This window comes from Mrakia frigida (genome assembly GCF_051309035.1).
Source record: "Mrakia frigida strain ATCC 22029 unplaced genomic scaffold BDY24scaffold_35, whole genome shotgun sequence".
In the NCBI taxonomy this organism is placed as follows: Eukaryota; Fungi; Basidiomycota; class Tremellomycetes; order Cystofilobasidiales; family Mrakiaceae; genus Mrakia; species Mrakia frigida.
Window position 1 is genome coordinate 113,136 of NW_027481246.1, and position 20,294 is coordinate 133,429.

A 20,294-nucleotide genomic window follows, 5' to 3' on the forward strand; every position below is an offset into this window, starting at 1 on the left:
TAGAGCGATACAGATTGAGGTACAAAGCTATACAGAAACAAGTTTACAAAAAAACACAAGCAGCGGCGTCGTCCAAGTCGTCCTTTCGTATGCTCAAACGTTCCCCTGCTTCTCAACGTAGAGAGGCAGTTCGGCACTCTCCAACGGTACTGCCAGATCCAGTTCCAACAAGGGACCGTTCCCAAGCTTCCCGTCCTTCTTCCGAGCTGCGTCGAAGGATTCGTGGAGGTCTAGATCTGACGAGGGATGAGAGGGAAGAAGAGATGGGGGGAGGAGAGGAGTGTGAGGCCACGAGAGATGAACGAGGACGAGTATAGGGAAACAGAGGAGCTCACCTGCTAGATTTCGTTCAAGCATGGTTAACTTCCGATCTATATGCTTCGTGGTTCGAGCCGAAGAGCGTTTGTCCCTGATGTACCTACGATCAAAGAAGGAGGAAGGAAGGGAGGGAGGGAGGGAGGTGAGCTCGACTCTCTCTCTCTCGTTCTGTTCGTTCTATCTCTACTCACTCGCTCAACACCCTCTGCACCCTCTCCTTCTCCCAGACCCCAACCTTCTCCCTCCCATCCCTGAAAAGTTTCTCAATCTCCCTCATCTTCCAGGGCATCCGAGATCCTCCCACCGGGTTCGAGCTCGTACTGGAGCCGTTGTTGGTGAAGGAAGAGGTCGAAGAAGAGGTAGAAGACCTTCGTTGCTTGGAGTCTATACGAGCTGACACGGTGGAGAAGGAGAGGTGAGAGGGGGAGAAGGTCGTCATCCGTAGTGGTGGTTGGGAGGGAAGGAAGCAAGCGGGAGCAGCGGAAGGGTGTTGGAACAGGTGAGCTGAGGCTGAGGGAGGTCAGTCCGGCATGAGGTTGGTTTGCGAGCCGGTGGGAGGAGGATTTGCTAGGAAGAGGGTGAAGGAGGGACTGCGGGGTAGGCGGGAAGGTGTATATGGATGGAGGAAAAAGAAGGAGGGCGTGAGAGTTGGGAGGGAGAGAAGGAAACGGAACGGTGAGCTCGACGAGATTGCGTCGGCCTGCCCTCTTTTCCTTCCGGTGTCGTCTCAATGACAGAAATTGCATGCGAGGAATCTGCTCTATATCTAAGAGGTCTCGACGTTCTTTGCTGATAGAGGTCTCGGAATCGAGCTTGTTGAGGGTGGCGGTTGTCGTATGTCCTCTCCCTGTTTCTGGGGTCGTCGAGAGTGGAACGTAGACTGAGAGAAGAGGCCAGTAACGCATCTGTACTCTCACGAATCTCCCTCAACTTTGGACTGAGACTCCCGCAGAGAAGCAGGCGAGGGCAAAAGACTCGCGACGGTCGACGCGTCGAGAACGAGATCGTAAAGATCGAACGAGATCCCATAAACCCTGCGATGAAACCAACCAAACGATATGCGACTGTTTCCGTAAAGAGGTCTAGTGGCACGTCGACCCCTTCGACGCAGATCCTCCGAGAACGGCTCTGCGAGAAAGCAAGAGAGACCAAGAGAGAGGAGAAGTCAATCTCGCTCGAGAACGCGTCGCTCTTCTCGCCCTCGAATCGACGGAGAGGCACTCACAGAGGATCCATCTCCCTGTTGTACGTCCAATGCCCAATCCCAGCTCCAACGATGGTCGCTCCGATGAGGTAGCCCTGGGAACGGAAGAGAAGGAGGCGCGTCGCCAAAGCGAGGAAGAAGGAAGGTCAGCTTCGCGTCGGGAGGTTCGCTCGAGCCGAATGACATAGGCGCAGGTGAATGGGAAGAATAGGACGCACGTTGTAGGACATGAAAACGAGCATGAGGAAGAAGGAGATGAAGACAGAAAAGGCGTAGGACGACGCGCGGATGAGTCGAACCGAGGAGGGGAGGGAGACGCTGTGAATTGCGACGTTAGGCAAAATAAAGCGATGAGAAACGAGCGACGAGGTCAGGATGTCTCTTGCAAAAGAGAGAAAGGAAAGAAGAGGGAGGAAACGTACCTCATTCCTACAGGGAACGAACCAATCTCAGGCGAGGCTCTGCCCGAAGCTGTTCCGCTTGAAGTGGAAGGGTAGTTGAGGACGAGGGAAGTAGCGACTCTTCGATTGTAGATGTTGATCTTGGACTGGAGAAGCTCGTATCCGAAGGCCATGAGAGCGACGACGAGGCTAGGAGAGGAAAGAGAGACGACGGTCAGGACCGAGCTCTCGCGGTGGAGATGAGAGGAGGGAGGGCTGAGGAGGCCTGAACGAACCAGGAAAGGATCATAGTGAAGGTTGAGGTGATGTGCCAGGATCGGAAGATAACGCAAGTGTCTGTGAGAAGAGGTGAGGAGAGGGAGGAGAGGGAGAGGGGTTGAACGAAGCTCAACCGCGGAGGGGAGGAAGGGAGAGGATGGTGAAGAAACAACGTACCAACAACCTGCCAGTTCCAAAGCATGTTCATCTACAATCAGAGGCATTCAGAGGAGTTTGGGAGAAGGGGTTCGAGGAAAAGAATCGAGAGAACGAGGAGGGGAGGAGGAAAGGGAGGAAAGGTCATCAGCATGAGGGCCTCCTCTCTCTCCTCTCCCTCGACTCTCTACTACGAACCGAGCATCTCGCTGCCATAGGCATATCATGTCCTCCATGATCCATGTTCTTCGAGCAGTAGAGGGTAAGGGGATGTAGTGGGAAAAGGTGGGAGATGGGGTTGAGGGCGAAGACGCAGGAAGCTGGAAGGTCGAAGCTCGTTTGGATTCCGTTCAGTCCCCTTTGACGCCCACGACCTCTGTAAACACTCAAATCTTCAATCATGAACAGGTCAGCACAGTCTCAAGCATATAGGTCATCCGTAGAAGGTGCTGACCGTACTAATCGTTTTGCAGAGCTCCTGTCGTCCTCAACATCGACCAGGCGGAGGTGAGCTCGAGACCTCCTTCCTTCCCTCCCTCCCTCTCCCTCTCCCTCGCTTCCCTTCACCTTCTCCTCCCTCCTCCTTCTCGTCTGTCCTCCTCCTTCTTCGAGACGATGAAGCTGATCCTCTCTTCCCTCTTGCTCTCTTCTCGCAGTACCTCCTCGATCAGATGGTTCGTTCGTTCTTCCAACTCAGCCCTCCCGCCTCCAAACTCACCTCACTTCTCGCCCTCTTCTTTCCTTTCCTCCCAACTCCTCGGCTTCCCCTCTCGACTTGCAGCCAGCCCCTGAAAAGGGAGAGGACGAGTTCATCACCAAGCTTCGAGATATGCTCAGGCTTGCGCTGGAAGGGATGCGGGCAGGAGCGGAGGGAACCATCAAGGCTTAGACTTTTCAGCCCTTCTCGATAAAAGATACGAGATGAACCAGGCGAGAAAGGTTTCTGATACTGACCGTAGAGAGCGACACTGGTTCCCTCCTTCTCTCCTGGAGCGGGAACAGCGTTCTTCACCTCCGGTACTACCTCCTCGAGTTCTTTGATGAGTTTCCTCGGCGTTGGTCCTGGAAAGGGAAAGAGGGTCAGTATAGTGTTGGGGAGTCGAACGAAAAGGCGAGAAGGAACGTACAGCATCTGAAGAAAACAAGTGAAGCAAAGCAAATGAAGTCATCTCGAGTCGACGCGTCTCCTCTCCTCCCGCTTTCTCCTTCTGCTGACCCACAGTGCAAGCAACGTGCAGACCTCCATTCTTCCCACCAAGAGCACTGAGATGGTATCCCCTCTTGCTCATCTGATCCCCCACCTTCATGATACTGATCGTTTTCGAGCTGAACGCGATGACCGACACCTGAGGGTCTCCGAGGATGTAGAGGTCGGCGGCGAGGATAGGAGAGGTCTGAAGAGCGTGTTTGATGGCTTGAGCGGAGTCCACGATCTAGGTGGTCGACTCGACGTATTGTGAGACTCCGTGAGAGATGAGAACGGCGTAGGCAGCTGCCAGCTGCGAGAAGAGCTCCAGGTCTGGTCGGAGGGGGAAAGAAGAGGGGAGACGTGTTAGTCGAGAGGCCTCGAACGAGGGGGCGGTAGGCTGCAGAGAAATATTGTACCTTGATCCAGCAAGACTGAGAAGAAACAAGAAGAGGGAAGGTTCAATTGATCGGTCGTGAAACGAGCGAGAAGTGCGAAAAAACTCGCGTCGGCCCTCCAGTCCAGTCGGCGAGCACGTAGAACTGGAGAGGGATGTGAGGCTGGTTGGGATTATGTGTATTGAGTGTGAGTTCTCTTTTTTCGTTCCCCGGTTTGTTTTGGTTCATTTGAGCGGGCGAGCTGACTGTCTTTGTCGGGTTCCTCCTTCGCTTCGCAGGTTCTGGGATTCATCGGACTTTGGGTTCTCATATTTCTAAAGTCCGAAGTACATACGCTGTCGTTTTTTCCTCGTTCGGGGAGAAGAGGCGAATGGAGTGGAAGAGACGAGTCGACGCGTCCCGTCCTTCTCTTTCGTTCATTCGTCTCGTCGCCACTGACTTGTGTTTCCTTCTTCATTCACTAGGTATCGACCTCGACAACTGGAACGAGGATATCCTAGCTGCTGATCGGACAGGGTACGTCTCTTTCTCATGGCATCTCTCGTTTTCTTCGAGTTCGTCTCGTTAGTTGACTTCCTCTTCCTCTTCTTCCTTTCCTGCCCTCGTAGAAACGAATACATCAACTTGATATGCTATGGGAGTCGTAGAAATATGCGAGCCACTCATTTCGCACCCTTCTCGACTTTTCGAATCTTCAGCTAATCCTCCTCCGTTTTGTTCTCGCAGGTCGACGGACGCTGGATGGCTCCGAGAGAGGTTTCGAGAGAGGTTCCGTCTTGGAGGAGGAGGTTGAGGTTGGAGGTGACGAGGTCGAAGGAGGGAGAGTCGAGAGAGGCGACCGAGTGGCGAACGATGGAACGAGGCTGGAGGGCGAGGGAAGGAGGAGGAAAGAGAGCGGAGGTCAGCTTCGCTGTTGGTGTTTCCTCTTCGCCAACCTCATCTAGACGTTCAACAACAACGTAGAAACATCCACCTGACCCGCCTATCGTGGGTGTAGAGAGATGTAGATCCAAAAAAAAAAAAAAAAAAAACGACTCACTCGTCCACCAGGAAACTCCCTCTCCTTCTTCGTCTCTCCTCCCTCCTCCTCGTCCACCTCGATCTCCACCCCTTCACCCTCGAGATCGACATCGTCCTGTTCGTCTGTAGCCTCCAGGCGAGCTCGAGCTCGAGCTGCTACTGCTGCCTTGCTGAGACTGGGAGTCGCGACGGGGACGGTAGGGAGATGTGGGGTGTCGTCCAGCAGCTCGTCGTCGTCGTGATCGAGGTTGCTGGTTGAGGAGGATGAGGGTTGCTGTTGCGGTTGAGGAGGAGCGTGGGAAGAAGAGGTGGAGATGGAAGGGGAGGTCGTAAGATCGTCCTCGTCGTCCCTGAGCGAGAAGGGTCAGCGCGGAAGGGAGAGGATTCAGCGGCGAAGAAGGTACCTACTCCGAGTCCGAAGGGAGGTTATTGAATAAGTAATGAGCAGTGGCTGCTTCCTCCAGAGACATGTACACCGAAGGGAACATGTCGAGGAGTGGGAGGGGAGGAACGGTGAAAGGGAGAAGCTGGGAATTAAAGGGAAAGGGAAGGAAACCGGGAGGGAGAGCGTTGGGGCAACTTTGAGAAGCAGGTGAAAGGGGATGGGCACGAGAGACTAGCTCTCGAAGTCGTGACGGAGTGTGTAGGGTTTTTAAGAAAAAGGCAGTCGTGGTTGGTGGGAAGGAAGGGAAGGGACGTGCGCGATTTCAATCCTCCCGCAACTTCGCCTCCGCTTTTTTCCTTTTCAATAGAGATTTCTCGTTGTCCCGTAGACAAGACAGCCTCTTTGAAGCTGTATACTCCTGGTTCGTCACAGGGCTTATTGAAAACGGCCCTCTTCCCTTCTCGCTGGACTTTCGCCCATTGCACGAATTCAACCCTCCTCCGAATCGACGCGTCGTGCGAGCTCCCAACCTCTCGAGCCCTTCGGCACTCCCAAGTTCTTAAACGCACCACCTAGACAAGCTGATGCTCATCGAGCTATCCTGCTCAACTTCGATTACCATTCGGCCCGTCCATACGAAAAATCATCCCTTTTGCACGAATTCAACCCTCCTCTCTTTCCCGTCCGATCGACAGACAGATCCTTTGACTGCTCAGCCTCACGCCCAAGGTACTCAACTTAGGACGCATTTGTCTGATGAATAGATGACCGTCTGAGTCACTCAGTAGGAAGAAGGTGAGGCGAGGACGAGGAGAAAGCGACGCGTCGTGGCTTCGTTTCAGCCCTTTCACAGATCGCACGGAAGTTATCGTGACCTTAGAACGCTCCGAATCAATCTTCAGTACAAGATATAGTTTGGCAGAACGCCACTCGGTCATCTTGAAAAGCCTTCAACCCACTTTGCACGAAATCAACCGCCGCGTCGCGTTCAGATTCTATCGCTTCACAAGCAGGAAACGTCCCTCGGTCTTTTCACACCCACTGGAAAGGGCTAGATTACCGTGCGCATCCGAGATGAGCCCCATAAACTATCCGGTTTCGAGTTTTGCAATCTAAACATGACCTTTCACGACGAATCGTCAGGCCGGAGTCCTTCGAGATCGCCACGAAAGGTCGTTGATCGTAAATTATATATAAAGCGAGCGTCGTCTCACACACTCCACCCATCCTTCTCCCTCCTCCTGCTCTCCTCGACTCTCCTCCTCCCTCCTCCCGCCTGCCTCGTGAAATCGATCCCCACCATCCTCGAGAGATCGCTCAACTCGAACACTCTGGGCTCATCCTGACCCTTCCCATTCCCTCGTTTAGCTCGTCGAAGCTTCTGGGGTTGGCGATTGACCTCTTCCTTCAGAGCCGAGGTTTCGAAGACGGATCGGAAGAATCTGGGACGTGAGGAGGAAAGGGAGAAGAAGAGAAGTCAGCATGGGAGGAGGAAGAGAGATCGAGTGTGATATACACTGATACTGACCCGATCGACGAGAAGACTGTGACGAGAGTTATCGCCATGATCGTCGTCGTAGAGGACGAAACCAACCAGCCTCCCGGATCAGCTCCCTTGAGTCGTTCTTCCCAAGCCCAAGCACAGATGGCGACGGCGAAGAAAATGAGGGCCCAAAGGAGCATCACGGCTGTGCGAGATAACGAGGGGAACGGGATAAATTTAGCGATTGAAAGAAAAGAGAACAAGACGAGATCCGACGCGACGACAAACCTGGAAGAGAGAGCATGACGGCCAGGCGAGTAAAAGAATGAGCGTGTCTGCGATATAAAGAGAAGGTCAGGTGATGAAGAAGGTCGAACGCGACGCGAACGAGACGAACCGATCCAGGTAAGGGTGCTGAAACGGTGAAGCCGTCAGACGGGAATGAAGTTGAGTTGAGAAAGAGAGCCGAGACTCAGTAGAGAAGGAGACAGTCAAACTCACTCCAACATCGATGTCCGATTGACCTTTCGCTTGATGAGTCCAGGTGAGGAAGATTGAATGAACGAGGCTCCCAATCGAAAGAATGGATGTCGCAAACCCTGCCATTCGAGTGTCTTGAAAGAGGTGAAGACAGAGGTCAGGGTACGACAGAAACGCAGACGTAGCGAAGAAATAAGTACGAACAGGGAAAGTCGCTGACTTCGTCGGCTCCAGTCATAGCTGCAAGGGAAAAGAAAGTTCAGCACACGTCGAGCGTCGACTCGCCTCCTTCGCTCGACGACTCACTCATTGCAGAACTGTGTGAGATCAAGACGTAAAGTCAGTGACGGTCAGGTATGAAGAAATTCGAGGATATCTTACCTCAAAAGGAGCGACGAGATGAGGTTGAGAGACGTCCACTGAAAAAGGAGAGAAACGACGATCGGTTTGTGATGTCCTCGAGCTAGTTGACATCTGAGCTCACCTCCATAACAAGACCTTCTATGAACTCCCTCCAAGAAGCGTTCCTGAATCCTACCTCGTCACCGTCTGATCCAGATCGAAAGCAAAAAAGCAGTCAGCAAGGGAGAGCGACGAGAACGGACGACGGGGAAGAGACTCACAGATCCGTTCGACTCGACTCAGATACTGCCGATTGACGAAGAGGACGAAGTCAGCTAGATATCGAGAGTGTTTTTAGTACGACAGGTTCGAACGTACGATCAGAGGGATCCCGAGCAGAGGGATGTTCAGAAGGTTCCCTGGATGGACCGAGACGGGAACGATCAGTCGAGAGTCGAAGGAGTTCGAGCAGAGGGACGTTGAACTTACCAATACGACCGTGAAAGATACTTCGACCGAAGAGCTTCCTTCGATGCTCAGCTGAGAAGACCTCCATCTGCCGAGAGAAAGAGGAAGAGTCAGCGAAGCAACGGAAGACGGAAAAGGGAGAATACGCTGAAATCAAAGCAGAGGAACGAGACTCACTCGATGCTTCGCAATCACCGCTATGATACCACAGACGAACTGGCGATGCTCCGTCTCGTCTTCGAGTCCCTGATCGGAATCGTGAGCCGTCTCAGCAGCGTGCGAGGTCGCTCTCGATCCCACTGTTCCAGCGTTCGATCCTCCTCCGATCTCAGATTCCGCTCTCGCATGAGCTGCTGGAGGACCGTTATCCCTTTGGATTCGAATGTCGGGTGGGAGAGGCCGACCTTGGTTGCTGGGAGCGAGAAAAGAGGGTTCCGGGATGTTGAGAGTTGGTCGACGCGAGGGATCGAGCTTGTCTTCGAGGAGCGATTCTTCGAGTGTGCTGAAAAGAGGAACACGGATTCAGCGAGCTTGAAAGGCAGCAAATATACTGAACACGCACTCGAGCATCTTTGAGCACTGCTTGTAAGTGAAGAGATGAGATCGTTCCTTTGAGGGTAAGGGGAAAACGCGTCAGGAATAGCCTCGAACGCAATCGAGTTCCTCGACTCACCTGGAAGAGTGCCTCTGCGATGATGGAACACAAAAAGCAGTAAAGTCAGCAGGAGACTCCTTTTCGAAAAGAATGAAGACGCTTCGACTTACCAGCTCTCTGCGATCTCAACCATCCCCTCACCTCCCTTCGATCTTCCTCCCATCTCACTCCCCAAGGAGCAGCATCCACTCCGTCCTCTCCACCGTAGTGACCACCTCGTCTGAAATGAGGGAGGTTCCCCATCGTCTCGTAGTACAATGCGACGAGTTCCCAGTAGCGAGAGGCGAGGTCGACGTCGCTGTTCGGAGCGATCTCTCCTCGACGGACTCGGAGGAGGAAGTCAGCTGTTGAGGTCGTTGAGTTTCCTTGACTATTTCGGAACAAGATTGGTGAGCTGGAGATCTCCTTGGTGAAAATCTTCCTCTCCCCGTCCCTTCCGGCCTCTCGAGAGCGAACCCAACGAGCAGGAGGAAGGGAGAGGATGTGAAGGGAGACGAGAGGGACGCACACTTCAAGAAGAGATCGAAGCTCGTCCAGGTCCTGCGAGCGCAAAAGGAGATTCGATGAGGAGGAAACGGAACGAGAAAATGATCAGCTCTCATCCTCCTTCCGCATCTTCAGCATCTTCGAAAGGGCTGAGAAAAGTGCAAGAAACGAGAATTTACGTCCGACGCGACGGCGTGCCGATGCGAGAGGAAGACTCGTTCCTTTCGATGACCAGGTCTGTGAAAAGATAACCAGAGGTCAGCTTAGACATCAAGGAACGATTTAGACACCTTCTCGAAGAAGAAACGAAGCCCGAACTCACCTAAAGAACAGATCCATCGAAGAAAGCACGTCTCCCATGTACCGTCTCTCCTCGATCAACACCGCTTCCGTCTTCTCCGACTTCCGATCGAACACATCGATGTTGGCTATCAGATTCAAATCAGAGAAGAAAGAGCGGAGAGTCAGCACACGCAACCGTCTCGCCTCTCTTATCCGCTTGAACGAAACGCGTCGTTGTCGCCGCGAACTCACTGATAAGATTGCTCCCCGAGTGGTAGTGATACGGCCTCGCCTGATGATCCACATCAGGCAGTTGCTCCCACAGAGCATACTCCAAAGGCATCTCCTTCTCCTTCTCGTGCTCTCTCCTCCCACCCGCGCCCAGACCCACTCCTTCACCCTCCTCCTCCTCGTCCTCCTCTCCCTTCTCGTCCTCCCCTCCTCCTCCACCTCCAGTAGCAGGACTCCCAGGCCTCGACACACCTCGATGCTTCTTCCCGGTCCTCCTGAACCTCTCTTCCTCAGTCTCCCACTCCCGCGTCTCTTCCCAAGCGTCTCCCCATTGAAGTCGACTACCAGGCGGCGGCGCTCGACGTGCTCCGTGTGAGGAATGAGGACGACCGATTCGAGGAGGTGGGGAAGCTGCTGAGTTTATAGAAGGAGGAATTTGGCGAGAGGAGGGAGAAGGTGATTGGACGACGAGGTTGGGAGCTGAATAGGTCGAGGGAGTTGGGCTCGGGGAGGGACGAGGTCCCAGTGTGCGATTGCCTCCGAATCGAAGCCAGGAGCGGAAGTTGGGTGCTTGCTGAGAAGAGGAGGTGATGGGCTGAGGGAGGAGGTTGGAAGGGAGGGAAGTAGGTTGGGAGTGGCGAGAGGAGGTGGTCGAGTCTCTGAGCAAAACCAAACAAAGAGAAGAAGGAAGCGATGAGCTCGAGTTTCATCTCCTCTCTCCCTCTTCCTCCCTCCGGTTTTCCTCGAGGACTCACAAAGCAGCAACCTTCGGCTGCACCACCTCAATCTCCTCCTCTAGATCATCTCGATCCCTAGCGTTCACAGGTTGACCATGACCTTGAGGAGGGAAGAAAACCGTGTGAGCTGAACCCTTACGTTGCTGAGCTGGGATCATTCGAACTTGAGCTTGAGCTGGAGGTTTTTGGAGTTTACGAGCTGGAGTGAGGGAAGATCTGCGAGAAGAGGCAAAGCCGAAAAAGGTCAGCTTGAAAAAACAAGGAAGGAAGGGACAAGGGGTTTGGCACAAACTTTTTAGAGGCTCGTCGAAGAGGAGGAGGTTGAGCTTTCGAGTTGCTGGCCGTCGCAGGAGGAGGGGGAGGTACTTCTTCTATGGGTGGAGGCGAGAAGGAGAAGAGTTCATTTGACGAGCTGGGGGAGTCCATCTACCTGCGAAAAAAGAAGAAGGAAGGAAGAAAGAGGTTGGAGGTCGACGAGTTCGATCCATCTCTCGTCGCCCAACTCCGTGCTCGTTCAGGGGTCGAGGGAGGCTCGAGAGCCTTGTTTCTGTCGAGGGAAAGACGATGATAAGACTGTTGATGCTCGCAAGGGAAGCTGAAGAGGTGGTGGGCTGGAGGCGTGGAAGAGGGAGTCAGTCGAAGAGGAGACAAGGAAGGCGCGTGTGTGAAAAATGCGACGCGTCGTCGCGAGTGAAGATCCCTCAAACCTGAACCTCTGAGAATCAGTCGTCGTCAGAATCAGGTAGGAGGCCACGGTGAGTTACGTTGAGTTGTGAAGAAGAAGCACCGGAGGGAGAACCTGACGAAATCTCAGCCTCGACGCGTCTCGATGATCTCGTCTCCTCCTCCCGTCTCCCCGCTCCTTCGTCCCTCCTATCATACTCAAGATGCAAGTCAACCAAAATAGAACTCATCGAGATCTCTTCTAGATCTCTGCCTCTCCAATCTCTCGACTCTCTACATCCCCTCCGCCTCCATCTCCCTCAGAAGCTTCTCTAACTCGTCCTCTCCCACGCTCTCCAGGAGCTCGTCGTCTTCCGAAGTGATCTTCGTCGTTGTCGGTTCGGTCGTACTGCTGGTTGAAAGTGGTAGGGTGGCTGAGGGTTCCGGGTTCGTCGTCGTCGAAGAGGAGGCGTCTGCTGGAGGAGGAGGAGGAGGAGGGGAGGGAGCGACCGTTGCTGGTTTTGGTTTCGGTGCCAGAGGAGTAGGCAGAGGAGTGGACAGATGATCGATTCCCAAGAAATCACGTAGTCGTCCATCTTCTACGGCGTATTCAAAGTCTTCGATAGTCTGGGGGAGGGAGGAGGAGAGGGAGGTGAGCTTGAGCTCATCTAAGGGGAAGGAGAGGAGATGGGCTGAAGCGAACGGACTCACTCCTGCGAACTGAACAGCAAATCAACAACCCTGAAATCAGCTCTCCTTTCCACTTACAGCTGCTTCTTCCGCCCAGAGGAGCGACTCACCTCCCCATCCACCAAAAAGCCCGGCAGCTTCCCATCCGTCCTTCCCTTCCTCCTCCAGATCCTCTTGCCTTCCTCGTCCAAGCTCACATCCACCACGTCGCACGGGATCCGAAGGGTATAGAGGGTACGGATGAGGTATTCTTGTTGAGTTCGTGGACGGGCGGGTTGCGGGAGGGAGGTGGTCTGAGAACGAAAGAGAAAGAGGGAAGGAGGGAGGAGAGGTTGTTGAGCTTCGTTGGTTTCGTGACGAGACAATCGTTCGATACGACCTGGTTGAAGATGAGTGGCGAGGTTGGATTAGACGTACGTAGAGGACTAGAGGGTTGACCATGGCTGTGAAGGAAAGATGGGCTGGAGAAAAGAGGTTGCTGGGGTTAACGTTGAGGGAAGGAAGGGAACGAGGGAGGGTCCAAATGAAAGGGAGGATGCGAGCTCGACCTTCTTCTGTCAACCGACTCTCAGAAAGCTCAAACCGGACTCCTCGATCTTGTGCATTTCCCTAGGACCTCTCGAGATCTAGTTCAACTCCATAAGAGTCAATTCCTCTGAAATTTATCTATCAGGCTCTCAAATGACCGCTTCTCCTCGGTCCCCCCTCCCCTCCCCCTTTCCTCCCTCCCCTCCTGGCTCAAATCAATCCTTACAAACCTCTCCAAACGGATCTCAATACGCTCGCTTACTGTTCAACCGAACAGAGTATTTCCCCGACGCGTTTCCTGTCCCCGGTTCCTGATTCCAATCGTCGACGACGCGTCGGAACGAGGCCTTTGAAAGCTATCTCCTCTCCCTCTTTCTCCTCCTCCTACCGGGTTCAGATCTTCTCTCGGAGGTTTTCTAATTTTACCCTCCTATATTTAAGACTCTGAAGATTCCGATGATGAAAATTTTGAACACGAAAATCTTCTCCGGTGCGCCGACCGACCTCGTTGAAAAGCGAGGCTCACGTCGTTCGTCTCCAAAAGCTCACGGCTTTCCTTCCCCCTCGCCGTTCAACTCCCAACTACAACACCACCCTGCTCAAACCCCCAACCCCTCTCTCCCTTCTCTCTTCCAGTCGCTTCCTCGCTCGCGTCCTCGATGTCCTCCTTCTTCCGCTCCCTCTCCGGCAGCGGCTCTTCCACGCCCACGACTCCTCCTCCTCCTCCTCTCACGACCTCCATTCCCACCTCGCCTACGATCCTCAAACCTCCCACTCGGCCACCACCTCTAGAGGGAGAGCACTTGACTCTCTACCAGACTGTCCTGGATCACTTTTCTCCTCCTGATGGGAGTGCGTATCAGTTGGAGGGAGCGGAACAGGGGAAGGAAGGGTTGTTGAGGAGTGAGAGCATGTGGTTGACCGAGGATTGTCTTTGTCGGTGAGTATCAGACGCTCTGAGCTTGCCGTGGTTGGCGATCAAACAAGGGAACAAGAGGTTCATGCGTATGCTGGGCACTTAAGAACCTCAAGGAAACGATAGGAAGAGGGAGAAGAAGAAGAAGAATAGCGACGACGACGAACTGATGAGCTCGCGAGAATCGAACGAGTTTCCTTCCCCTTCTTCTCTTCCCAAGCTGACCTTCCCGCTCTTCTGCCTTCTTTCTTTCGCTCGTTCAGGTACTTGCGAGCTCAGAAATGGGATGCTGAAACTGCCATCACCCGAATCATCGCTACTCTGCTCTGGCGTCGAGAGACTGGGATCGCAGATGACGACGGAGGAGAAGGATCCAAAGAGGAAGGAGGAGGACTGCTCCCTGGACCGTTGGCTGAGAAGTCGTTTGATGGGGATGAGTGAGTCTTGTCCGAGATGAGCGGGGAGAGATTGTGATTGGCTGGAACTGGACTGACTTTTGTTGTGGTTTTGGTAGTTTCGTTGTTGGTTCGTTTGAGCTCGAGCTCACCCTTTTTTTCTTTCCTTCCCCTCACGTACTGATCTGTGGTTGTTGCTTGGGTCTCGTAGGATGGGCCGAGTCAGGACACCCCCTTCACTACCAGTACTCAGCTAGAAACACTTCGAACGACCCTCAGACGAACTTGCTCGCTTCCTTCTGGCAGCTCGAGAGGTTCGTCCCTCCTCTCCTCTCCTCGACGACGCGACGTTGATGCTGATCCTCTTTTCGTTCTCGTGGTCTATACATAACAGAGTTCAAGACCTCATGCCCGCGGGTGTAGAGAAGCAGATTCTGCTCGTCAAGTTCGTTTCTTCTTCTCGCTTCGTTTCCGTTTGCTCTCGTTCGTTTCTCGTCGAGCTGACCTTTTCCCTCTCCTCTCTTCCTGTTTCGCAGCTTCGCTGGAGCCATGTCCGCTAAGCTGCCCTCAGTGACCGTTATAAAGGGATACATTCACGTTCTTGGAGCTCACTGTGAGTCTCTCGATCTTCTAGTTCGCTGTTCCTTCGCTCGAGCTGACCCTGGCCCTCGTCCTCGTTCGTTCCCTGCAGACCCTGAGCGAATGGAGAAGGGTACGAACTCTCGTGTTCCTTCTCTCTCCTTCGATCATCGACTGACCTTCGCCCTTTGTTTCCTTTCGCAGCTATCGCCATCAACGTCCCCTGGGTTCGTCCCGTCTCCCTCCTGCCTCTCGACGCGTCTTCCCCGCCTCAATCTGACCCCTCCCCTCCCTCTTTCCCTCTTCGCACTTCACAGATGATCCACTCCCTCCTCAAAGTAGTCCTCCCTTTCATGGACCCCGTCACACGAGCGAAACTCTCTTTCAACGAACCTACCGTTCGTTTCTTCTCCTCCCTCTCCCTCCTCACCCTCTTACTCATACCTTTCCCCTCCCTTCTTCTTCGGCAGCCCTTCATCCCCGACGAGCAACTCCTCCTCGACTTCGGTGGGAAACTCAACCTCGATCCCAAGACGCCTGAGTACAGACAGGTTCGTTCTCCATTCCCTCCCCTTCGTTTCTTCGACGTTTCGTTCGTTCGAGCTCAAAGCTGACTCTCGGTTTGGTTTGGGTTCTCGTAGAACGTGATTGAGCTGTGTCGAGAGAAGAGGAAAGCTTACAGGGAGCGATGGGTTAAGGATGGGTCGAAGGTTCGTCCCTTTGTTTCCCTTCCTTCTCGCCGTGACGCGTCGAGACTGACCTCGCTTTGGGCATCTTCGTTCAGATCGGAGCGAGCGAGTGGGTTCTGAAAGGAGGGGACGAGGGGGAAAAACCTGTTGCTTCGACACCGTTCGAGGTCGATGTAGATGTGGTGGAGGGGCTGCCTTGATTTCTCCTTTTTGATGTGTTTCTTGGTTTGTGTTTTTGCTTTGCGTTGCTCTTGGTTCCGGTTCTTAGACTTTGCGATGTTCGATAGACATTTCTTAGAGAGAGGCTTTCTTGTAGCTCTAGTGTAAGCTGCTTGACTTGTAGATCGTATGCTTTCCTCGATCTTTCTGTCCTCGTTTGAGAGAGAAAACGAAGGAGGCATGAGATATCGTCGCCTCGGGAGAAAGACTACCATCGCAGTTTGAAGCAGACTCGTCTTTGAGACTTCTAGTGTGCCTTTTGATGTTCTGAGAAGGCAGCGAGGGCAGAGAGAGAGAGAGAGAGTCAGCGAAGACAGCGACGCGTCGAAACGAGGAGGAGAAGGTAGAAGGGTGGGAGACGTGAGACGAGTGCGAGAGGTAGACCCACCTCGGCAGCAGTATCGAACGCTCTTGCACTGGATGCGAGAAAAGAAGCAAATAGATCAGTTTGGAGGGTCGGAAGAACACGAGCCGAAACTCACCTTCCCGCACGCCTTCAGCCCCTGGATGGCCATCGTCCTGCACTTCCCCTCCCGAGCAAGTGGACATTCAACCCAAGGAAATCCTCGTTCAGTCCTGGGCAAGGACGGAGACTTCCATCTCTCAGAAGTAGGCGCGTCGTCCTCGAGGAATCGACTCGTGTACTCTGCCGAAGGAAGACCGACAAGCTTCCATTTGAGCATCTTCGGAGGAGTACAGCGCGTCTCAGGGTCTCATCGAACACCTGTCTCTCTTTCCTGTCCCTCCCAGCGCTCGACGAAATTTCGGTCCCCATCCTCTAGAGCGCAGATCATCTCTTCAAGCTCTCTCGAAAGATCGCAAAGAAGCGTCGTCACCATCCCATCTCGTCCAAGCACCTAAATAAAATCTACGAGCCCCCCAAACTCCTCCCTCAAGCCGTCAGAGCAGGAGGGAATCCAGCGAAATCCGTCTGATCCTGAACCGGCACTCCTCCCTTGGCGAACGATATTCGAAGACGGAGACGGATCTGACTCTGATTTCGAAAAAAAAAACGTCGAACGAACGAGAAGACAGAGGTCAGCAAGACGAAGCCTCGACGCGTCGAAGGCAGAAGGAAGGAAATAAGAAACGAACTCCTTGAGGTGCCATCACTCGCATCTGCTGAGTCTCCGTCGCTCCTGGTGCGATGTCCGAGTTCGACATGGCGAGCATTTGGAGTTGTTGTGTCTGCGAAGACGGTGGTCGAAGCGAGGAAAGAGAAGAGTCAGCTCTTCGAGTTTCAATTTCGACGCGTTTCGATTCAACGAGGAAGAGATGAAGCAGAAATCGACTCACCCGAGGAACAGCAGCCTGGAAGTTCACACCCGTCACTGCCTCTCCTCCCGTCACGTTGAACCTCGCCAGAATCTGAATCACCCCAGGCTGCGTCGGACTCGCTCTCGGTGTGAGAGTGATCTTGAGCCCGTTCTTGTCGTAGGCGGTGTAGGACTGAGGACCTGAAGGAGCTGCTGGAGCGGGTGCTGGTGTAGGTTTGGGTTGGGAGGGGGCTGGGGAAGCGTCGAAGAGGGAAGCAGCGGCCGAGGAGGAGGGCGCGGGAGTGGAAGTGGGAGAGGTGGAGTTTCCGAAGAGACCCATGATGTCGTCGACGGCTGAGCGTGAGGAAGGAGGAGGTGCTGAAGAGGTGGAGGAACTGTCGGTCGAGGAAGGTCCGGATCCGAAGATGTCGGCGAGAAGATCGTTGGTGGATTGGGCTGAGGCGGCAGCGGAGGGAGCGGAGGAGGAAGGGGTTTCGGAGGGGAGTTCGTCGCCCATGAGGTCGAGAAGGGATGACTGGAGGGACAGGAAAGGCATAGAGGTAAATAAGTGAAAGACAAAAAGCCTGAAGACAGAAGGGAAGAGGGACGAACGGTGTCCTTTGCAGTTTGAGTCGAACCGACCGACCTCCTCTCACTGGCTGGAAGAGAATCGCAAGGAAACCAGGTCAGCGATGCGTCGAACTCGAACACGATATAGAATATCAGACTCACCAGTTCCTCCCATAATCGTAGCCTTGATATCTGGTGGCGGCATCCTCTCTAAAACACCCGCTCGAATCTCCGTTTGAGCCAGCAACGCCCCGTACTCGACCGACCTCTGCTGCAGCTCCAACTCCTGAGTGTGCGAGTACGACTCAAGGAGGATCGCGATCCTGTCGATCTGATCCGAGTTGGGAGTGCTCTCGGCGAATCGAGCGGAGAGCTTGATGAGAGCGGTGAGGACGAATTGGGAGGAGAGAGGGTTGGAGTAAGGGGAGTTCAGAACTGAGTTGAGGAGGTCGATGATGTCCGATTGGGTGACCTACATGAACCAAGAATAAAGCAGAGCGGGGTGACGAGTCAGCTTCACAACAAAGATGTGGAACTCGAGAGGAACGGGAAGAGGAGGAAGGTTGAACGAACGCTTCGAGTCTCCTCTCCTTCTTCGGCGACCCAAGGTTGAAGGAGGACGTCTCCGAACTCCCCGATAAGCCAGACGGCACCGAGAGTGAGGGATTCCTGCGAGATGTCGGCGAGGAGAGCGAGGTAGAGCCTCTGAACGGTGTAGGCTTGAAGTTCGGGCGTGTGGCAAACCAGTCGAATGAAGGCGGAAAGGATCTCCTCTCGGACGAAGTTTCCAGCCTGGTGTAAGGAAGCGAAACAGAGAGTTCTGTCAGATGGGGCTCTCTTCGATGGTAGATCGAAAACGTCAAGGAGGAGCGAGACTCACGAGCTTGAGAACCCTGAGGACGGTGTCGATGTGCCATCGCTTGTTGGGAGCGAACCTCTCAGCGGCGAGAGCGATCTCGGTCGTCATTCCAAGCTTGAACTCGTTGTCGGCAGCCTCGAGGAAGGTGAGAAGCTCTCGGACCATGATTCGGACGTTGGCCTCGTTGGTAAGGGCGTAGCAAAGCTCGAGAGCTCGTCGTCGAATCGAGATATCTCCGTCTCGAAGACAGTCGAGGATGATGGACCGGTGACGTTGGACGGCGTTGGTATCCATTCCGACGACCTTGTTGAGGGTGTTGAGGGCGACGTATCTGGAGAAACAGAAGAGAGGAAGACGAAGAGGGCGGAGAGTTGGCTTCGTTGCGAAGACTCAAGGTCGGATTGCTCGACTCACCGGATGTTGTTGTCCCTGTTTCCCAAAAACTTTCCGAGGATGTTGATAGCCATGACTCGGAGTCCGCTGTCGGCTTCGATCTCCAGAACGGCGAGGACGGTCTCGTACAGAATCGAGTTTCCGACGTTCTTCGACGAGTCGGTGTTCGTAGCGACCTGAAAACCACCACCAGCGTCAGATATCCAGTCGAACCCATCTCCCTCCACATCTTCCGTCCATCTGGCATTACAGTAGCAGACAAAGAAAGGAAAACAGCACTCACCTGCGCCAGAATATCGTTCATCTCCTCACTCGCCTTCGCGTCTCCTCGACCCAACAACCTCAGCAACCTCAAGATCTTGACCTGAAGGAAAGGATCCGTGATTCCGGAAACGTCATGTTCTGGCGAGTATCCAGTCGTGACGAGGGACTTGAGGTGCTTGACGAGGAGAGGGACGGCCTGCATGGGTTCGGGAACGAAGGGAGGAAGGAAAGGTGAGCTCAGCTCGACTCGACGAGAAGAACGAGCTTTCAAGACTCACCTTCCTGAACTCGTCTCGACAAGTCTCGTCTCCCGAACACATCTCGATGACGAGAGTAACACCACTGAGAAGGACTCCGTGATTACGATCTTGAATGAGGGATTTGGCTTTGGAGATGAAGTGGTCGATGAGGTCGGGGACTTTGCGGACGATTCGAAGAGCACAGAGGGCGGCCTGAGACGAGAATATAGCAAGGTCAGCTTGCCTTTACCGAGGAGCTCAGTACACAGCTCATGATCAGAAGAAACGAACCTTCTTTCGAATGTAGGTGTTTGAGGAACCGAGGAGCTTCTCGATCTCGTTGCAGAGATCTCTCGACATCTCCTCGGACGAGATGTTGGCGAAGGTACAGAGAGCGAGTCCTACGGCGTACATGTTGGAGTGATTCATATCGCTGAAGAGCGTTGAGAAGTGGGAAGGAAGGATGGAGTCAGCGAGTGAGCTCGAAAGGTGAACGAGATGGGAAGGAGAGGTTCGAGGTGGAGGAGGCCAGGAAGGAGGGCGACCTTCGCTGGTAGCGATAGAGATACCACCGCAATCCTACAGCCCCGACCTCCGCCTTGAGCTCAGCTGCTACCAAACTGAGCTCTGTGCTTCTCCAAAGACCTCTCGTACGCACGGCCTCTCTCGACGTTTCCTCCTCCTTCCCTTCTGTCCTCGAGCTCGAACTTCAACAAGGGACTCACTTCTTCAAACAGTTGGTAACCAGCGTCAAGACCTCCTGGTTCTCATCCAGCAGCAGCATGGTTCCCAGGTATCCGAGGCGTTTGTCGCTGAATCTTGGAGAAGCTACGAGCTTGAGGCATTCGATCTGAGCGAAGTGCGCTGGATAGCCGAGCATGTGGATGTAGAGGAGTTTGGCGATGTTGTTGTGTCGAGCGAACGAGTCTTCCTCCTTGAAAGCTGTACGGATGGAAGCAGATTCCTTCTGAATAACGGATCGCTCATCGGCGAGGGTCTGGCAGCAAGAAAGAGAGAGAAAGAGGGAGGGAGGGAGGGGAAGGAAGGAGGTCGTCAGCTTCATCCCCTTCCTTCTTTGATATGTTCTTGAACTTCCAGCGAAGACTGAGAGGCTACAAAGCGATACTAGAGCACCTCCAGGCTCTATTCAACATGAAGAACTTACCTTGCAAGCTCTGATAGCCTTGATCAACGCTGAGATTGGGACGAGAGCGAAGGGGGAAGGGAGGGAACAAGGTCAGCATCTCGTCCGCTTCTCCCTTCTCTCCTCGACCATCCTCTGAGCTCGCTAGGACTAACCCTTGAGATTATGGTACCCCATGGTGACGGATTCCTACGAGCTCGAGAGGTTGAAAGGTAGAGGGTGGAAGAAAAACGAGGGGAGGAGGGTGAGGTTGATGGCGTTGGGAGGGACGAGCACGGGCGGTCGAAAGAGAGACGAACTTCGCTTCCTTCGTCCCTCCTCACCACGACAACCTCGAAAAATCTATACGTCTCGCTCAGGGACCTCTTGAAGGACATCTTAGAGTGGGTTGCTGCTCTTT

At 53.9% G+C, this 20,294-nt stretch overlaps 9 protein-coding genes across 9 annotated transcripts; 2 read left to right on the forward strand and 7 right to left on the reverse strand.

Annotated features, from left to right (window-relative positions):
• Positions 1-93: 93 nt before the first annotated feature.
• Positions 94-607, reverse strand: BDY24DRAFT_418152 (uncharacterized protein; the record flags this gene model as incomplete). Its single annotated transcript, XM_076643806.1, has 3 exons — positions 94-236; positions 336-418; positions 510-607. 3 exons carry the CDS (start codon positions 605-607, stop codon positions 94-96), a joined length of 324 nt encoding a protein of 107 aa, XP_076493390.1.
• Positions 608-1,325: 718 nt separating this feature from the next.
• On the reverse strand, positions 1,326-2,702 carry BDY24DRAFT_400526 (copper transporter family protein). The gene is made up of 7 exons (XM_076641968.1): positions 2,536-2,702; positions 2,359-2,389; positions 2,199-2,259; positions 1,945-2,112; positions 1,741-1,840; positions 1,544-1,617; positions 1,326-1,446 (listed from the first exon to the last, which is right to left on the reverse strand). Exons 1-7 carry the CDS (start codon positions 2,578-2,580, stop codon positions 1,401-1,403), a joined length of 525 nt encoding a protein of 174 aa, XP_076493391.1. The 5' UTR covers positions 2,581-2,702; the 3' UTR covers positions 1,326-1,400.
• On the forward strand, positions 2,703-3,434 carry BDY24DRAFT_400529 (uncharacterized protein). Its single transcript, XM_076641969.1, has 4 exons — positions 2,703-2,745; positions 2,811-2,844; positions 2,994-3,011; positions 3,119-3,434. Exons 1-4 carry the CDS (start codon positions 2,738-2,740, stop codon positions 3,224-3,226), a joined length of 168 nt encoding a protein of 55 aa, XP_076493392.1. The 5' UTR covers positions 2,703-2,737; the 3' UTR covers positions 3,227-3,434.
• Positions 3,435-4,529: 1,095 nt separating this feature from the next.
• On the reverse strand, positions 4,530-5,668 carry BDY24DRAFT_400536 (uncharacterized protein). The gene is made up of 4 exons (XM_076641970.1): positions 5,350-5,668; positions 4,961-5,291; positions 4,648-4,784; positions 4,530-4,574 (listed from the first exon to the last, which is right to left on the reverse strand). The coding sequence occupies exons 1-4, from the start codon at positions 5,427-5,429 to the stop codon at positions 4,541-4,543; spliced, it is 582 nt and encodes a 193-aa protein (XP_076493393.1). The 5' UTR covers positions 5,430-5,668; the 3' UTR covers positions 4,530-4,540.
• A 1,034-nt stretch (positions 5,669-6,702) lies between these two features.
• On the reverse strand, positions 6,703-9,479 carry BDY24DRAFT_184861 (uncharacterized protein). The gene is made up of 16 exons (XM_076636350.1): positions 9,263-9,479; positions 8,865-9,124; positions 8,773-8,786; positions 8,662-8,708; positions 8,277-8,601; positions 8,121-8,187; positions 8,010-8,050; positions 7,913-7,937; positions 7,774-7,838; positions 7,671-7,708; positions 7,596-7,606; positions 7,494-7,529; positions 7,311-7,423; positions 7,207-7,223; positions 7,098-7,144; positions 6,703-7,014 (listed from the first exon to the last, which is right to left on the reverse strand). The coding sequence occupies exons 2-16, from the start codon at positions 8,995-8,997 to the stop codon at positions 6,734-6,736; spliced, it is 1,260 nt and encodes a 419-aa protein (XP_076493394.1). The 5' UTR covers positions 8,998-9,124; positions 9,263-9,479; the 3' UTR covers positions 6,703-6,733.
• Positions 9,480-11,148: 1,669 nt separating this feature from the next.
• BDY24DRAFT_184863 (uncharacterized protein) lies at positions 11,149-12,344 on the reverse strand. Its single transcript, XM_076636351.1, has 4 exons — positions 12,261-12,344; positions 11,954-12,136; positions 11,865-11,873; positions 11,149-11,780 (listed from the first exon to the last, which is right to left on the reverse strand). Exons 1-4 carry the CDS (start codon positions 12,282-12,284, stop codon positions 11,448-11,450), a joined length of 549 nt encoding a protein of 182 aa, XP_076493395.1. The 5' UTR covers positions 12,285-12,344; the 3' UTR covers positions 11,149-11,447.
• A 246-nt stretch (positions 12,345-12,590) lies between these two features.
• On the forward strand, positions 12,591-15,313 carry BDY24DRAFT_400555 (CRAL-TRIO domain-containing protein). Its single transcript, XM_076641971.1, has 12 exons — positions 12,591-13,311; positions 13,551-13,724; positions 13,802-13,812; positions 13,894-13,996; positions 14,077-14,127; positions 14,219-14,295; positions 14,374-14,394; positions 14,466-14,488; positions 14,579-14,659; positions 14,732-14,812; positions 14,903-14,971; positions 15,046-15,313. Exons 1-12 carry the CDS (start codon positions 13,031-13,033, stop codon positions 15,148-15,150), a joined length of 1,077 nt encoding a protein of 358 aa, XP_076493396.1. The 5' UTR covers positions 12,591-13,030; the 3' UTR covers positions 15,151-15,313.
• A 103-nt stretch (positions 15,314-15,416) lies between these two features.
• BDY24DRAFT_418158 (uncharacterized protein) lies at positions 15,417-15,852 on the reverse strand (the record flags this gene model as incomplete). Its single annotated transcript, XM_076643807.1, has 3 exons — positions 15,417-15,436; positions 15,558-15,585; positions 15,652-15,852. 3 exons carry the CDS (start codon positions 15,850-15,852, stop codon positions 15,417-15,419), a joined length of 249 nt encoding a protein of 82 aa, XP_076493397.1.
• Positions 15,853-16,061: 209 nt separating this feature from the next.
• APL4 (AP-1 complex subunit gamma) lies at positions 16,062-20,071 on the reverse strand (the record flags this gene model as incomplete). The annotated part of the gene is made up of 14 exons (XM_076643808.1): positions 16,062-16,163; positions 16,265-16,357; positions 16,466-16,960; positions 17,038-17,084; positions 17,158-17,467; positions 17,569-17,787; positions 17,876-18,185; positions 18,269-18,423; positions 18,531-18,707; positions 18,790-18,963; positions 19,042-19,183; positions 19,476-19,747; positions 19,916-19,944; positions 20,050-20,071. The coding sequence occupies 14 exons, from the start codon at positions 20,069-20,071 to the stop codon at positions 16,062-16,064; spliced, it is 2,547 nt and encodes an 848-aa protein (XP_076493398.1).
• Positions 20,072-20,294: the final 223 nt, after the last annotated feature.

Excerpts from the sequence above, each read along its gene's own strand:
- BDY24DRAFT_400526 (XM_076641968.1), bottom strand. The coding sequence starts at position 2,580 with ATGGATCATGGAGGACATGATATGCCTATGGCAGCGAGATGCTCG. Across the intron at positions 2,390-2,535 it reads CTATGGCAGCGAGATGCTCG|ATGAACATGCTTTGGAACTG; the intron begins GTTCGTAGTAGA and ends CTCTGATTGTAG. Across the intron at positions 1,841-1,944 it reads TCGTTCCCTGTAGGAATGAG|CGTCTCCCTCCCCTCCTCGG; the intron begins GTACGTTTCCTC and ends CGCAATTCACAG.
- BDY24DRAFT_400536 (XM_076641970.1), bottom strand. The coding sequence starts at position 5,429 with ATGTTCCCTTCGGTGTACATGTCTCTGGAGGAAGCAGCCACTGCTCAT. Across the intron at positions 4,785-4,960 it reads GGGAGTTTCCTGGTGGACGA|CCTCGTTCCATCGTTCGCCA; the intron begins GTGAGTCGTTTT and ends CTCGCCCTCCAG. Across the intron at positions 4,575-4,647 it reads GCCATCCAGCGTCCGTCGAC|ATATTTCTACGACTCCCATA; the intron begins CTGCGAGAACAA and ends TGAGTGGCTCGC.
- BDY24DRAFT_184861 (XM_076636350.1), bottom strand. The coding sequence starts at position 8,997 with ATGGGGAACCTCCCTCATTTCAGACGAGGTGGTCACTACGGTGGAGAG. Across the intron at positions 7,839-7,912 it reads GAGTCGAGTCGAACGGATCT|ACGGTGACGAGGTAGGATTC; the intron begins GTGAGTCTCTTC and ends GATCTGGATCAG. Across the intron at positions 7,709-7,773 it reads TAGAAGGTCTTGTTATGGAG|TGGACGTCTCTCAACCTCAT; the intron begins GTGAGCTCAGAT and ends CTCCTTTTTCAG.
- BDY24DRAFT_184863 (XM_076636351.1), bottom strand. The coding sequence starts at position 12,284 with ATGGTCAACCCTCTAGTCCTCTAC. Across the intron at positions 12,137-12,260 it reads TCAACCCTCTAGTCCTCTAC|ACCACCTCCCTCCCGCAACC; the intron begins GTACGTCTAATC and ends TTTCGTTCTCAG.
- BDY24DRAFT_400555 (XM_076641971.1), top strand. The coding sequence starts at position 13,031 with ATGTCCTCCTTCTTCCGCTCCCTCTCCGGCAGCGGCTCTTCCACGCCC. Across the intron at positions 14,395-14,465 it reads CCCTGAGCGAATGGAGAAGG|CTATCGCCATCAACGTCCCC; the intron begins GTACGAACTCTC and ends TTCCTTTCGCAG. Across the intron at positions 14,972-15,045 it reads GGGTTAAGGATGGGTCGAAG|ATCGGAGCGAGCGAGTGGGT; the intron begins GTTCGTCCCTTT and ends ATCTTCGTTCAG.